General features: G+C 42.0%; 1 protein-coding gene across 3 annotated transcripts in view; it reads right to left on the bottom strand.

The window, feature by feature from the left end:
* Positions 1–17,343, bottom strand: part of adgrl1a (adhesion G protein-coupled receptor L1a) — a 137,523-nt gene that overhangs the window by 24,942 nt on the left and 95,238 nt on the right. For all 3 annotated transcript variants that reach the window (XM_061748289.1, XM_061748288.1, XM_061748290.1), the window contains 3 exons: positions 5,969–6,176; positions 4,992–5,256; positions 1,881–2,208 (listed from right to left, as the gene is read on the bottom strand). In XM_061748289.1, coding sequence (XP_061604273.1) covers positions 1,881–2,208; positions 4,992–5,256; positions 5,969–6,176 — 801 coding nt within the window. The remainder of the gene's footprint in view (positions 1–1,880; positions 2,209–4,991; positions 5,257–5,968; positions 6,177–17,343) is intronic.

Raw genomic sequence — 17,343 nt, 5'->3', positions numbered from 1 at the left:
ACTGTTTGTGTTCAAGAATCCGTCGCTTACAGGGGTATAACGATGCCGTTGCTTAGCCTGTCTATGGCGTTTCACATCATGTATTTTAGTTTAAGATAGCAGACTTTTAGGCAAAGCAATGTGGTTGTTTTAAACGTGTAAATCTCTTTTTTGAGAGAATTTTTTTTTTAACTGGGAATGGCAACAAACAGGTCGAAGCCCCCCCTTTTTTTGAAGAAGAAGAAGAAGTAGAATTGTTCACTATCACCTAAACTGTGGTGACATGAGTTGAGTCTCAAATTTGTTGCTTGCAAGTCAAAGCAAAAAAATTGTCCGAAGGACGTTTAAGTCGGGTCATTCGTATCTCAAGGAAAGTTGCTGGCAACCAAAAGCTCCAAATAATAAGCATGACAGATGTCTGTGAATACATGACGTTTGCCCGAGGTTCAAAAGGGAATATAAAATGGCACTTCTGAGAGTCAGCCCGGTAATAATTGGGGTTGCAAATACTTTTTCGGGGGCCCTTCAAAGCGTCATCCCCCAGAGAGCGTGCTGAGAACGGGGGGAGATGGCGAGGAGGCCTCGTCACAACTCAGGCAGAAGTAAATAATTGATCAAATATACGCGAGACGCCACCATCACTAACAACAAGACTTAATGGGAAGATAAAAGTCGTGCATCACAACGGATGAAATCCTGAGTGATCAAACGCAGCAGCTCACATCTGCACGTCGCTCACACGAGACCTTCATGTGGCTCCAGCGCCGCCAAACCTCGCTTCTTCCACTGACCCGCTGCCAAGATGCTCATCTCCTCCTCCTTCTTCCTCCCACTTGCGTTATCACTTTGCGGCGACTTTTTTCATTATCTACGACACGGAGCAGTTGAGACGCTCCTTTTCCTCGCCGCTGCGGCAACAGCTGGAGATATAAAAGCGGCCTGTTGGCGCCGGATGCGGGCAGATGTCTATGGGAATAGCGCGGGGAGGTTCTGAGGGTTGACCAATCAAAACAGGCAATCTGGAGCCAAACAGAATGCTAATTTGAAGGCAACGTGAACATTAATCTAATGAGATCCTCTTTACAAGAGCTGTATCAGTAATTGAAAATTGACTTCTAAAATGCCTGTGTACATAATGTATATTACATCTCAATACATTAGAATATCGTGTAAAACTTAATTTATGTCAGTAGTTCAATTCAAAAAGGGAAACACAGTATATAGACTCACATGTGTGGACGTGGCCTAAAGGGGCCAATGAAAAGGGGAAATAACCAAAATATTACACTGCAAATTACAACCACAATAATGAAGGCAAAAAGTGTCACTCAAAACCGAGCATTATTATCTTTTTAAAGGCAGGCAGGTGTCCCTAATAAAATGGTTGAGTGTAACATAAATTCTTTTATAAAATGCAACATAAAATGTGACATAAAAAAGTAACGCAAGAAAAACTACATTGAAACAGCCGTAACCTGAATCTGAAACGAATGCCATAAATTAGGTAACACTGTCATAAAGGGCTGATTTTTATAAAAATGATAAAAGAAAATAATTGAAATGATATTTAAAAAATAAAAGAGGCTAAAGGATGTGAGAACAACAATGTTGACTGATGACGCTTAAATACATTTTTAATGTGGATCAAATGTGCGCACGTTTAATAAATCTAACTCCGAGTAAACTGCCGTGGGCGACGTTCCATTTATTTGCTGTCACAGTCAAGAGCATAAAGATTTCCTTTTATTTGCAGTGTCAACTTTTAATAGTCGCCTGTCGCTTTCAGATTGATTTTACGACTTTGACGGGTCTCGCCGAGGTCTACCTTGCTAATTTGCGACTTTTAAGATTGACAGTAATTGCTCGTTTACGTTGCGACTGAACGAAAGTGTTACGCCAACCTGCGGTGGGGTCCGGCGGGCCGAATTCCAGCGGGTAGCGCAGCACGTTGTAGTTGTTCCACACGTACAGCTGGTTGTCTCGGGGATTGTAGTCCACGGAGGAGATGTACTGGTACGGGTTGGGGAAGGCGATGTTGACGGGCTCCTCGCGGCCGCGGTTGGTGTTGTAGGCGTACATCAGCAGGTCGCCGCCCGCCTCGCTGTCGTCGTCCTGGTAGACCGAGCGCACGGCGTAGAACACGCCGCACGCCATGAAGGCGTTGGAGGCCAGCCGCTTGTCGAAGCTGGTCTCCCATGTGCCCTCGAAGCGCAGCGTGTACGGGTTCACCTGGACAAAATCAAACACAAAATTATCGTTAGTTATAGTAACACGTCATTACGAATGAGGCGCTTTTCTAGTTTAACAAGGTAACAAGTCAACGTGAGGCCGTGGGGTTCTGCCCGCTAAGAAAAATGATTCAAACCTCGTCAGTCGCGCCTTCTGTCTCTGATTGGTTGTTTTTCCTCGGGTGCAGATGTTTCTTGCAAATCAAATTAGAGGCACAAGCCAGAGAGGGCAGATTTGGTTTTTTTTCCACAGATGAAAATCATGTATTACTGTTTGATTTTTTTTTTTTTTTAACAAATTGCAAACTGTCCCTTGAACAGGAATTATGTAATTGTAAGACCAACCATCTTTGACAAAAACTAAAGTTGCTAAGGTTCTAACTGCAGTATACAATAAAGTTTGAGCATTTCACAGTTGCATATCAGCTGGCACTGATTTCACATTCAGGATGACTGAACAGGTTTTTGGTCCAACTCGAGGAAGAAGAGTGAAAAAGCATCCTTCATTTGACCTTGGTGTTGTGTTTTTCCAGCTCAAAATCAGTAAGGCTATTGCTCTGATATGCTTTTACAAAAAATCCCGAAAGGTTTGAGGACGTTATATACAAATTTGAAAAAGACATGGATCTGCCAATTGTAATGGGGACCTTCAGCCACCTTGTGCTGGGTATCACTCAAAATGAATAGGAGTTTTGCCTGTATAAATGTCAATATTAATATTTGTATGCAGTGTGTATCTTAAGAGGCTAATTAAAGGTCTGGCATTTTGCAGGGAATGTGATAAAAATCATATATTTAGAATATAAAGGTATGCTTTGAAAATAAGTTTGCGCTGCACCTACAACACCTATTGATCGCCGTTTGCTGATTAATTTCTGCCCCTAAAGGACAACATCAAAACCAAAGAACAACCGCGCATATTTTCAAAGGTATTAAACCTTCACGTTGCCGTCAGACGTACAGTTGTGCTCTCGCTTCTGTTTAATGTAGCGTCAAAGCGCGCTCGTCGGCACAAAGCAGCCGTCAGAACTAGCGTGGCGAATAATCAAAGTCACCAGAAAACAATTTCTTGATGAAGAACGCCACTACTTTGAGCCATACTACTTTTTAAAAATTGAAATCAGAGGTAGAAATTGACTTTTAAGATGAAAAAAAAAGTGAATCAAGGACGAAACATGATGTGCTTTTTGCTCTTTGTGGACCGCCCTGGGATGCCCACCTCCTTCTAGGGCGCCATGTTAGTGCAGGATTAGCTTGCGTTGGCCACCAACTGCTAGCTGGCCAACTTGACAGCGAACAACAGCATAATAGGACATTCCAGTAAATGTCCTACAAGCATGTGAGGCTCCTTGCGGGGCCGACGCCGGAGAAAGCAGGAAGGTAAACTTCTTAAGATAATGTCCGGATCGCTATTGGCAGAGGTGGAAGCTAACATCTGATCAGCTGCTAACAGCTAGCTGCTCAACGTAAGGTACTTACCGTAAAATAAAGTTTGCGATACTGTTAATGTGTTTAAAATCTGAGATTATCTATCTATTACTGAATCAAAATCTTAATAAAATGGCTAACAGGAAAGTAGTACTTGGTGTTTTTATGGGTTGTGAGGCGGCAACATACATGCCAGTGTCCTCGCACTTCTAATGCATTTCATTTTAAGGGTAATGTGAGTTGGAAATGATATGAAAGTTTACTATGTAATGTTATAGTAATCATATACCATGTTATTCTGCAATTCTTCTGTGTTGTTTTTCCCTTCATTTCTGTTGTGGTCTCTCTTTTCTCTCTGTCTGTCCCCTCACAAACCGAGTTCTGTCTGACCATGCAGCTGATCATGAAAAAACAACAACAATAAAGAAAAACCCAAAATATATGGCAGTGTTTTGGGATCATAGTTTGGGTATATTTATGGTTTAAATTAATACAATCAAGATTTTTAGGTACATTTATAATCAATTACTCACATTTTTTTCTCTATTCGTGGCAGGTTTTGGGCCCTATCACTTGCGAAAAAAAACGTAACAAACCAAAAATTGACTTACGAATGTTTATAGTTGCCTTTAGTATGAGATTAAACCATAAATATACTATGAACTATGACCCTAAAACACTAATATTTTCGTACAACATTAGACCCCAAAAATAAAGGGCTTGGAGATTATTTTATCTCGAAAAAATCTGAGCGTAAATGCACGTGGTTGAGACTCGCCGCAACTTCCACTAACCCAGGCTAAACCTTGCTAATCCACGAGATACGTGAATTTCTAAATCGAGATGTTTCATCTGAACATACTTCCTTGACACCAATTACTAATTTCACATTAGCCAGGGCTTTGGCGCCATCTTGTGGCATCCTAGAACATTATACAAAGAACACCACGCAAAAAGCGGATGTTTTCTAGCAAATAGCTGGTCCACAAGAAAAAAAAAAACACACGTGAGTTTGGGAATAGGGAACTGCAAATAGGTCAGGGTTCATTTAATAGGCAAAAATAAAAATATCTAGGCGATGGCGTCCATTATTCGCAAATGTTTGCTATTAGTGAGGGTCCACAAATAATTATGACATCCACTTGATGGGTTCTGGTGATTTTACTTTTGATGAATGAGTGGGTCAAGCAACGGCGCATGATTAGTTTTAAAGATACAACAACTTTTTCCCATTTCCTGCCCGCTGTAATCTCACTGCAACATTTAACCTTGCGCCATTGGTCAAATGAGATTTCCAGCTTAGTTTAATCCCCCCCCCCCCCTCCTCCGCCGTGTCGTGCCACGCCGCTCTCCCACCTGGCTGACCACCAGCCGCCCGTTGTTGGACTCGGTGGCGTAGATCACCCACAGGCCGTTCTCGTCCACGGCCAGGTCGATGTCCGACTTGCCGCCCCAGCGGTAAGGCGACGTGTCGTGGTAGTTGGCGTTGGTGATGATGGCCTCGCCGCTCTTGATGCGCGTGCGCAGGTCGTACTTGACGATGTTGCGCGTGCGCTCCTTGTTGTAAAACACGGCGCCGTCGTACACCACGAAGCCTGTGCCGTCCACCCGGTTGGGCAACCTGTGGGGAGGCGAGAACGCCGCCAGATCACTTGAGGCCCTACTACAAGAGGACCATACGGTGAGCAAACGTGGGGGCTCAGTGGGATGTCACCAATTATAAGCACATCTAATGCCATGATGTCTTGAGCGGAAAACGTTTTGAAACCTATGTAACACATAAGGACTATTAATTGATTTTTCCAGGGCCCCAAAAATATAAAAGTCTCAAAGGGGTAAAAACCTTATATTAATTATACCTAACATTATCATCCTTCCAATGCCCTGAAGCAGTGATTCTCCCTCCTTGTAATGGTAAGTGAATAATCACTTTAGTAAATGTTTAAACATTGCATAATTTTACAGTGGTTAAAACTTTCTTTTTACTCCAGTATAGTACAGTTGTTAAGTACAGTTCAGTTCGCGATATCTGATGCATCGTACCTGATGCATTTATGGGGGTATTTAACTATCTGCATGGGGACAGATAATTTTTTGACTTTTAACTTTAACTTTTAACAAGTGGGTGTTAGATTCGCTGTCATCCATTATCTTTTTGTGTATTTTGACCAAGGAAGGTCAGAAATCTTTTATTCAGACATCTGGGAACTGTTTTAAATTGTCCAAAAAAAAAAAATGCATAGCATGTCGTCTCCTTTAAAACTCTTCGCGTATGTATGGACACGGCCTAAAGGCGATAAATCAATACAGCTGCTGTTTGCCAATCTGCTCACTTGTAGGTGGTGGTGGCTCGGCTCTGTTTGAAGTCTTCCCAGGAAGCGTACTCGAACAGCATGTCAGTGCGGTAGGGGGTCCAGGGCATGACATAGAGGCGGTCGCCTGACTGGAGCGGGTCCTTGCACCACGCGCCCGCCTGGTGCTCGGCCTCCTGCAAAGAGCTGGGCGCCTGCACGCGCAGCAGCGTCCCCGGGCACACAAAAACTGCAGCGGAAAGGGAAGGAAGCGCAGTGGAGAAAGCGGACACAGAGTGACGGTTTTGCCATCATTTAAAGCTATGGCGGAGACGGTGAGGGAGCGGGGAACGGGGAGGGGAGCTTAAAACTAAAAAAAGATCAGGGTCGATAAAAGTTAGTCAGGAATTTAAAAGAAGGACACAAAGGATAGGATGATAATGGGCAGCAGCAGAGTGAGATGAGATGCATTATCAGCTCATTTGTAGGACATCAGCATCGTGCTCGTCGGGATTTGATAAATGGGGAGCGCTCCGGCTGACGCCCGCTTCTCGCTTCGGTGTAGTCTCTAATCGCACTCATCTCGGCCTACTTTTTCTTTTTATTTGATTGCGCAATTTTACCTCAAAGGCCTCTTTGTTTCCGCGGGTGGAAAAACAGTCAACGCGGAGCTTGTTTTTATTAGGCTCCAATTTGGCTCTCAGCCGACAGTAAGAAGACACATTTTCCCAAAGCGGTGCCAAAAAGTTGGGAAGGTCGCCAAAACACATGATCTGGATGGCACCACTGCTTTTGGTAGTGCCAAAAAAAGTGGTACGGTAGCTAAAAAGGTCGTACTGGAAGAGTCCATTTCTGTCCCTCGAGGTAAAACCTACACTCAGCTGACTCATATGATTAATTATTCAACTGCAAGGTAGTGGTTTGTACCTTTTCCAGGAACAAAAGTGTGAAGTTACTCCAAGTAAGCTAGCATATGCTAAGTCACTGTTTTTATGATGTGAGGAATTGTAAATTCCACTTGAAGGGGGTTTTTGCAAGGAAAACTGACTTTTAAAATTGCTTGTACACAATTATGCTGATCTCTTGAGTGTTAAATTATACAACCAAGTAATTGTTATGCAAGCTAACTCTCAAAAATCTATCCGATGATGCGATTTCTAAAAAAAGGGGGTACAACACGTGTCCATTTCTGTCCCTTGAGGTTAAACCTACGCTAACCTACCTCATATGATGAATTATTCGACTCCAAGGTAGCCGTTTGTACCTTTTCCTGGGACAAAAGGTGTTCTTAAATTGCAAAGTCAAGTGTCAAAGGGGACAAAAGTAGTAACTTTGACAAGATGTGATCCTAAAGTATTTCTGGGACCCAAAACCAAGGTTTGTGTGGAAGGAGTGTTGAGAAGTGAACACCAGTCTTTGTTTTTATCACGTGAAGAATTGTACATTGTTGCTTACAGGGGACATTGGATGGAAAACTGACTTGGACAGAAATTGCACACAAAGTAGTACTTTTTACTATTTGCAAGCAAACTCTTGAACTTGAGGTATAGTCTCTAAAAATGGGTCCATTTGTGTCCCTCGAGGCTAAACCTCCAAGAGGCGACCACACATGATGAATTATTAGACTCCAAAATAGCTGTTTGTACCTTTTCCAGGAACAAAAGGGTATATATTTCCAAGTTGTAAAGGTCAAGCATCACACGAATACAAGTGGTACCTACTTTAGAGGGTACCAACCCGACATTGAACCCCAAAAGTATTTCAGGTCCCCAAAACCAAGGTTTTTTTTTTTTTTTTGTTAAATTAGAACACTGACTTTCAGAGTACAAAGCTGTTTTATTGATCATCAAGCGGCCACATACATTTTGGGCAGAACCTGTTTTTAATTTGTGTTTGTTGTAATTAAGTCAGGTCATGATATGCTCCATTTAAAGTATATGTTGATATGATGTGTTTTTATAAGTCAGGGACCAAGTTTCAAGTCATTTGTGGCTTTGCTTTGCAGTCGTGTACCCCATCGGGCTAATTATTGGTAGTCCAATAAAACCTTCCTTAATTTTTCCTGGGCTACAAAACTAAAAAGTCTCGATCGCAGTTTCTGTCTGGGTTTTTGCGGTCCTTTTCCAACACAAGACCGGCTTTGACACGGCGTGTTAAAATAAAAATGTGACACGGTAGCTTGCTGCAGGTGGGTTTCACCTATTGTTTCTGCCATGAGACCACCAAGCTCATCAGGCCCGCCACACAATGAATGACATAGCCGAACGCGCCTGAAGGCGACAATTGAGGAAAAAAAATACAGTCCTTGACCCCTGACGCTCGCCCATATACCAACCCGCTGCAACGAAAAACCTTTTTATCGGGAAACAATGTTTTGAGGCGCCGCATATTCAGTACTGTATGTATTGTATTATTATTTATTTTTTTACCGATTCCCAACCAACATGGCGCAATTGTCGAGAGAGAAGCAAATTGCCTTGGCCGCTGTAGCTATATTATAATTAAGGATACCAGTGACAAATAAAGGGGTTATACTGTAGATACAGTATTTGAAAGGGCCTTGGCTCCATTCATTGACAGCAAAAGCGACTCTTTATGCTTGCTTTTCAGCCGCAGTTACATATGAAATAATGAATTCAGTTAAGCATTACTGTAAAATGCAATACATATACCGTATATGTACTTTATTGGTACAGCTCGGTGACTGCTCGCTGGATGTTGCATCATACCCGGAAATGTAATTTCTGTTGTGAAAGCTCTCATGCATTTCGGGGACAGAGACTCTCCACGTTTTGCTTTTTAGCCACAGGTACTTCACATATGAAATTATAAATATAGTTAAGTGTTATTATAAAACACAGAACTGTAATTTCTCGTGTATAACGCGCAATTTCCACCCCCCCCCAACCCCTCCCCCAAATTGTCAAAAGTCAATAGTGCGCATTATACATAGTTATAGGGGCAAATGGAAAAAAACTCACATTTTAGAAATGTATGCCGCTATCTAGTGGTTATGAAAAAGCTTTAATTCCAAAATCCCACCGCAAGCTAGAGGTTATGAGAATGGTGTACACTTTCATTCTAATATGCCACCGCCAGCTAGTGGTTATAAAAAAGGTGTAGCCTACACTTTCATTTCAATATGACAAGGGTACTATGTACTGCATATATGTACACTTGTGCTCATAAATTAACATACCCTGGCAGAATTTGTGAAAATATTTTTTCACATTAATTTCTTTATGGTTATGTTTTGTTTAATAAGAATGCTTTTCTGAAATGCTTGACAATTTAATTTGAATCCCATTAAAATAAAATTAAATGTGGTTCACCTGGTCCTTCATGTTTTCCTTAAAGAATTGTTTCCTTCTGGCTGGGTAATCAAACATATGAGCCCAACTGTGTGTTTTCTGATTTACTAAATAAAAGTAGGGCTGTGAATTTCAAAATAGGAGCAAGTAAATTAAAAAAAGTATCACGTGTTCAAATAAAGTGCTTAACTTTAAAAAAAAAAAAAAAAAAGCAAAATACAGATATTTCATGTTTTGATCATATGGATAGATGCAAAATCATGCATTGTAAAAATGCATTATACATAGGTAGAAGAATTTTCCAGAATTTTGGGGTCAACTTTGGGGGTGCGTATTATACATGGGTGCACATTGTACACGAGAAATGACGGTATATACTGAATTGGTACGACTTGGCGCCAGCTGTATCTTGCGTCATACTACAAAATTAGTGGCTGACGGTCAGCCACTCATAAAAAGGAGTGGTAGAACACCACAAACTGCACGGCAGCTCAGTTGGGTTCAGTCATTTCGTGAGCCCCCGCTCGAGATGTCCTACAAGCAAAGCTCATGGCATTCTCTAAGAAAATTAAAAAAGAAAGAAAAAAAAAGAGTTGGAGCCACCACAGGACAAAACAGCTGAGGACCCCCCAGGCCTCCAATACACTCCCCCCCATGCACACATCCCTTCGTGCCAGTTTAGTAATATGGCTCTCTGGCTTGGGGTAGCAGACACCTGCTGGCCACCTCGTGATTGAACGCGTCTCTGAACTAATTGGACACTGCAGGGGAGTTTTGGTCACACAGGATAGGGAGGTGCACGACATCTAAGCACACATGTGGTGCGTGCAGCTGTATGTAGACGCACGCACAGGCCACGCAAAATTCTGCCACACGATGATGTATCTGGTCGGGCTCGAAACGTGTCGAGTGCGGAAAAAGAATGCCAAGACTGCGTTGGGTCGCTTAGGAGTCAGCTAGTTCTGTCTTTTCCGCTGCACAGTCGGATTTCCACAAAACCATGTGAGATTGAACGCATCAGTGGGAAACGAGACACGCTAACATAGAGTACGTCAACGATGGAGGACAATGAGTCCTCTCCAAGTCACTGACCTCAGTATGGAGACAAAAACGGAGTGCTGCACCAAGATGGAGACTGCGCAATATTATAGTGTAGTGTCCACAGTTTAGGCACAACAGTAAGCTAACATTAACATGCATGTTTATTTGTGTAATTTCTAGCCATACGATACTTAAAACTCATACTTGGTAGTCCTTGCTGTCGATCAATTCAAGTTTATTTGTCAGGACAATTAAAAACATGTTTTTTTTTAACAGCTTCTGGAGTTGAAAGCATTACCTCACTTGCACGAACAACATTGTTGCTGACGGAAAGGAGCTAGTTTACAAAAGTGCAGTCAGTGTTGCCAGGTTAGCGACTTTTCTTACTATTTTTCAAAAAGAGACTTAAATTCCCATTAAGACACAAAAGACAACAATTATTTCAAATTACTTTGCCGAGCCAATCAATTTGGACAAGCAGAGTCATGAAGTTTGACGGCTAATTTTAAGATGCTAAACTGTTGATTTTTTCAAAATGTTTCTCTCAATTCATTAAGGAATGTCTTTGCATATGTTTTAACAAAATGAGTATTGTTTGGTCCCAAGAGGAAGCACTTATTTTCTTATCTGTAAAGTTTTTCCTAAATTATTATTTCTGTGAAAGTCGAAATGCTCAGAAAAAAAACAAAGAGCATGTTTTGAATAGTGTCACTGCCGCTTGCTTATTGTCTTAGCAAAGGGGGGAATTATCGAATATCAGATTTTTATGAAAAAATTTTTTTTAAAAATCTGAAATCTTATTTTAAGGCAATATCACCCAGCCGTAATATCGCCCAGATGTAATCGCGCCGTGTTAATCCAACGTGGTACCTTGCAGCGGGGATTGAGACTGGCAGTCAAAAGAAGAATTAAAGCAAACATTGGCATAAACAAACACTTACAATGACTCCTTACCCTTGACACACACAATCGTCAAACCAAAATGGAGGCCTCTGGTGTTTGCCTTGCAAATACAAATGTGGGCGACGGAAATATGCCAAATAATGTTCGGAGTTACAGTAAATCTGGCCGAGCGATGTATCTCTCCACTAACGGTAACTTCAACTCCGGCAACACTACAATCAAACGACATCTTCGATCCAGACACAGTGGGGGAGTAATACACATGAGGGAGCAATAATAAAAAAAAAAAAAAAACATTGTAAGCACTGTGCAGGGCGCGATGTTATCAGAGCTGAAATGCTGCGGCGTGAGCGAGACGGCCGATAAAAGTAGGACAGCGCCATAAAAGTATAATGCTGGTGGAAAAAGGAGAAATAAACAGCACGCACAAGGCGGTGGACTTACTGGGTCCATGTAGGTGACCCATAAACAAAGCTGGGAAGACTCAGCCTCAAGGTAGAATTAAAGATACAAACAAGCGTGCAATTGCTTTCAAAAAGGGATACATTGCTATAATATGTAAGTATTAACATGCACGCGAGCGGCCGATTCATCTCATCCAGTCATCGTCGTCTTATGTAGGATATGAGATCTGAATAATATTGGCTTGTGAGCAGTAATCTGATTATTAAAAAAAACAAAACAATGATAGCTAGTCCCGAAATTGTACATACACAAGATTACGTACACTAGCACAGACGCGAACCAATAGAAATACTGTCAGAAAGGTATTTAGTTAACAATGTTTATTCTTGTGGTTGTGGTTTGGAGTATGCGGTATGGTGCCCAAACCAAAACAACTCAGTATGACTGAAACGTTTTTACAGCACTGCAAACTGAAACCACAATAACAAACATTAAAGGGGGACATGTCACGAAAAACCGACATTCGAATTGCTTGTGTGCAAAGAGTTGAGTCTGCGGAGTGACTGCAGTGCCAACTCATCGAGTGTGAAATGAAAGTAAATCTTTTGTCATCTGCCGATTTCTGAAAATGCGTCTGTGAGCGTCAGCTCCTGAATTTGACGAATTGTGACATCGCAATTTGGCTAATCTATTTCTACTACTACAACTACTCTACTTGGCACCGAGGCTCCCAGTTCCACAGATTTCCAAGCAACAGTGGGACGACACGGAAGCTGGAGTGATTTAACAAAACCGGCTCGAGTGGGTGCTCTCGTTATTACATTAGACTGGTGGAGCCAATGCACTTCGCCAAGAGCGCTTTTATTATGCATGACACAAATCATCAGCGTTCTGGCCAAAATCAGTCCATTACTGCACCTGGCCCCCCAAATAGCCTTGTCCTAAATTGGTATCGGCCTCCATTTGATCAGACCCACAGCAATAACAAGAGCTGAACTGTAGACCGCCTAGGAGAGAGGCATCGTCCTGTTTCCACTGTCACTTTTTCCCCCCTTTCAGAACAGGCAGCTCAGCAGAATCAGAAAAAGCTGTACTTGACTGTTTTCACAGAGGATAACGAAAATATGCCTGTAAGTATTGTTATATTGTCTGTCGATATGTGTTGTTGCACCGTTTGTCTTCACATATTCGTTGTTTAAGGGTTACCGTGACTATTGATGCTATTTGTTAGCCCGTCTATGGCATTTTGCATTGTGTCTTAGTATTAAGCTAGCGAACGGCAAAGTTGTGTGGTTGTTTTTAACGACAAAATTTGTAATTCTCTTGGTTTTATATTTAGTTTGACAGTAAACTTCTACTAAGAATGGCATTACAACGCTTGAAGCCATTTTTGGAAGATTTGTTTACTCTCTGCTGCTTGTTGTTCAGTAAGATGAATTAAGTTCACTGCCATACAGCGCTCGTATCGATGTTTGCGCTCAAGTCAAAGCAAAAAAATCATCTGAAAGACGGCTCAAACAATATCTAAAAACAATTCGTCAGTCAGATCACTCGTATCACAATGTTGATGCCAGTTTTGTTAGCCTGTCTCTGGCGTTTCACATTGTGTTAACTTCAAGCTAACTGTTAAGTTATGTGGACAACTTGTAATTGTCTTTATTTTAAGTTTAGCTTTACAGATAACTAACAGGGCGTGGAAATAAACATCGTGAAGCAAGCACACGTCGTTTTTTGAAGAATTGTTTGCTATCTGCCAAACTGTACATGACACGCTCAAGAACGGCACGATAGACATCACCCGCTTCTTTTCAGCACTCACTTTCTTATGATCCATAGTTGTAAAAAATCTCACTCGTAAGTTCCATTTTCGCTCCTAACACAAAGCAAAAAACAAATACAAAATAATCGACCAGGCGATATCTCGAAAAACTTGTAAATTGGGCCACTTGTAAGGCAAGGTACCATTATGCACACACTGGCCATGTAAACAGTCTAGTTACACTTCACACCTTGCACAGGTTGGCGGGTTGGGAGGTCCATTAACTCAGACCCGCTTCCTGTTTACTTCACCTCTCGCTGTCGCTCTCTAAGCGAATGCTGATTGTGGCAGTGGGAGGCCGTAGCGCCGAAAACCCAGCGGCGGTCGTATAGTACACAACACTATCATGGCCACAGTATGAACGAGGTATTAAGTAATAATAGGCATTAGGAGTGAAGCATAAATGTTCAGATTAAGTATTATGCAGTTCTGGTTAGAGCACGTTAGCCAGAGGAAAAGCCACACGGATTTACGCCAGGCAGTCAGATTAAATCGATGAATTCTTGTTGGAAGTGGGAATCTTCTTGTTTGCGATGGGCAGCACTTATTTAGCCTCCAAACTAGCCAGATGGCAAACGAAATTTACCTTATCAGGGATTAAAAAGACAGGCTTTTTTTTTATTGCTATCACACTCTAGCGCAGCCATTAGCGCGGCGCAGACGGGGAAATGCCGCTGTAATAATTGACTATTCATCTCCATAATCCTTCTCGCAGGCACAGGTCAGCGCGCTGCTTGTCAATATGAGTCTACTGCAAAAATGGCTTTAGAAAAAAAAAAAAGAAAAAAAAAAAAGCGAGCTCCCCTGAGTGAGCGGGAGTCATTTTCGAAATGACTTGTAAAACAATTAAAAGGTGAGACGCCTGGGGCTAAATTTAGGATTTTAATTTTGGATGCCGGCTGTCGAGGATGCATACAGTACAAACAAATACAACAACTTTAATCTGCAGTAACGCCCTTGTTATTACCATTCTGGATTTTACAATGATAATTATATAATAATATATAGGTTATTCGCTATTTATATATGAATTATACTGTATGTTCATTCATCCCTTTTCTCAATATAATATCCATATAATATATATCAACTATTCAGTGAATTAGGTGAAAAATCATAAAAGCAAGCAAGCATAAAATGGAAATTACTGGATGGATTGTATTGCCTGTGTGCGGGGCTTGCCTTTAAGGGGCGTGGCTTGTGACATTGGCAGGTCTGCGTGTGAGTGTGAGCTGTGGCCAACAGCAGCTCCTGGGTGAGTGCGTTCAATATCTTTCTGTGTTTTACTGTTAAAAGAAAATGTCTGAAAAGTGTCTCGGCGATTGTGGCTCTCCTTTCCTACACGCGAGGGTATTATCGTAACCAAGTAACTAAATATCACTTTAAAAAGCCATGACATAGTGGGGCTGTAAACGATGAAGTGCGATATATAGCGAGGGGAACAATGTACAGTGAACCCTCGCATATTCAAATTTGTCCATGAGCTGCTTTTTGGGGGGGATTTATGAGCCCCAAAACTGACGAATTGGACGCTTTTGTGCTTGGGCGAAAGCAACAGCAATATGGCTTTGGCACCATTTGGTGGCATCTTGGTGACAAGGAAACAAAAGTGAGTTGAGGAGCTGCATTAAGAAAAAAGTAGGCCTTGAACACCATCTTGTGGCATCGATAGGCAATTACAAACCGTTTTAGGAGGCTCGTCAAGTACTCACGGATTATATAATCCTGGATAATATGAATTAATATTGTGCAATGTACTGTACATAATATATACTTTTTATAACAACAATACTATAATAAATGTAACCAGTCAGTTTGGAGGTATATTTTTGAATCTGGAAGGCTCCACTTGTTCTGCAGCTTTGCCCAGTTTGCCTTCCTGGCCCTTCTGACCGACTGCAGAGCGCCCGCTGCTTTAATTGAATCCCGCACCTGTTACTGGCGGATACAGCATATGGGCAGCAGGGGGCAGAATGGAGCTCGGCACGCCACTCCGGAGTTAATGGGCATTCGAGAGGGCTTGCAGTCGGTGTGCGTCTGAATGTGCTGCAGAACCGCCGACACTTCGCTGACTTCCGATCGTCCGATCGGTGTGTCGGATTCTCTAAGATGGTTGTTCTCAAAAGTGTGGCTCCTGGACCACTTGTGGTCCTGGAGAAAATCCGAAGTGGTCCATGAGTAACATTTTGCCACATGGCTTCAAAACTTACTCTACTGTGTTGAGTAATTTCTGGTAAACTGTCATAAAAAGAACTTTTTTATTATTAGTTCGAGTCTTATTCACGTTCTCCCTCTTTGGTTTATTTTTACTGTTGCTCTTGTGAAGACTGGAGGACACGCTCGAAGGGTCTACTGTATACTGTCGGTCGTACGGCAACAACACTGGGCCAAACTGCCATTGACAATATCACATTCTCAAAAGGGGAAACATTTACAGCTTATTTTTAGCAAAACGCTTCATTGCCTGGGTTTGTTTTTCCTTCGTTTTCTGCTCCAGACCATGTTTGAATATCATATAATAAATAAATGCAATCAGTGCGGGGTTTTGAAATATTGTCATCGATATTACGGTATTTCTTAAAATATAAATATAGTTGACTCATTATGCTTCTAAAATTTATGTGGGGGTGGGGGGGGGAAACATCAGCGTGGATCCCTGGAATGTGTTCTGCATAATGGAAAAGAGAAGAGAGACACAGAGACAGAGAGAAAAATGAGAATTTAAAGTTAAAGTTAACCTGCTGAAGCGCAACATAAAGTGCCCAGAAAAATTGTGTTTGTGCTTCTTCTGTTTCCTTCCAACTACAAGAGGGTCAAGTCAATGGAAAAAAACATTTTTTTTTTTTTTTTAAAAACGTGTACATACACACTTTTACACACCCACGCACACAACGCACAAACCTTTCAGACAGCAGTCGAAGGCAGGTGTCAAATTGGAGCCTTTATCAAGTCAAACGTGCCCTCAAGAGAATCCTTTTCACCGAGAGCAGAGGCTGGCAGCGCGCACCGATAGCGAGCATTCACAGCCGAGCCTTATCGGCCGTCAGGTGACGCGGGATGACAGTGACGGTCGCCGGGACAAGATGACAAAGAGGCCGTTCCGCGCGTCGACGGACTAAGGCTAAAGCGGTGGCGCCGCGCGGCCATCGTAACTTCCGAATCTGCCCATAAAAGGCACGGTTCACCTATTTGGAACGATAACGGCTTCAGCGTGGTTATCAATGTAGGACATCCATGTTGTTTCTTGTGGGGTGGCATCGTGGAAGAATGGATAAGTCTACTTCAGCATATTCGCAGTTTGTCATTTGCAGATTTTGTTGGGGGGGGGGGGGGGGGGAGACTCTCTTATTTGTTGTTTTTGCACTCGGTGACTTTGCACAATCATTGAAGAGGACTGGACCAACATTCCACAGGTCACATTTACGGGTGACCTTCTATTGTGGGCAGCCTAAGGAACGACATGATGTCCAATCAACACCTTCGTATGCCACAACTGACCTTTTTTTGTTTAAGTTTGACTGGAATATTTTCGACTTCATAGCAGCATTGAATGCAGCATGGAACAGCTGTAACAGGGCGCGACCCCACACCTTGGGTACCCTACTTTAGTTCCCCAACAAATGGTTACCCCAAAAAATGTAATGCCATGCCAAATTGTAATGCTTGGTCGAAACAAGGGATTAAGGTTCTTTTGTCTTTCAAACCAGTGGTTCTCAAATTGGGATTCTTGGAGTTGGGGGTCCGCAAAATAATTTGCAATGAATTATGTTGTATCAATTTTAAAAATTACACCCAGGGATCAGTGCACCAATAAAACAAAACTTATTATAACAATTAATCCTTGGATCAATCAAAAGCTCTGCTATGTTTATCACGTGTAGAGTTGTACAGGTGAGGGAGGGCGACCTCTACAAAATATTTACGGCTTGAACGCACAT

The sequence above is a fragment of the Phyllopteryx taeniolatus genome, chromosome 16 (genome assembly GCF_024500385.1).
Source record: "Phyllopteryx taeniolatus isolate TA_2022b chromosome 16, UOR_Ptae_1.2, whole genome shotgun sequence".
Classification (NCBI taxonomy): Eukaryota; Metazoa; Chordata; class Actinopteri; order Syngnathiformes; family Syngnathidae; genus Phyllopteryx; species Phyllopteryx taeniolatus.
Note: the sequence above shows the minus strand (reverse complement) of the source record. Positions and strands in the feature narration are given on the sequence as shown.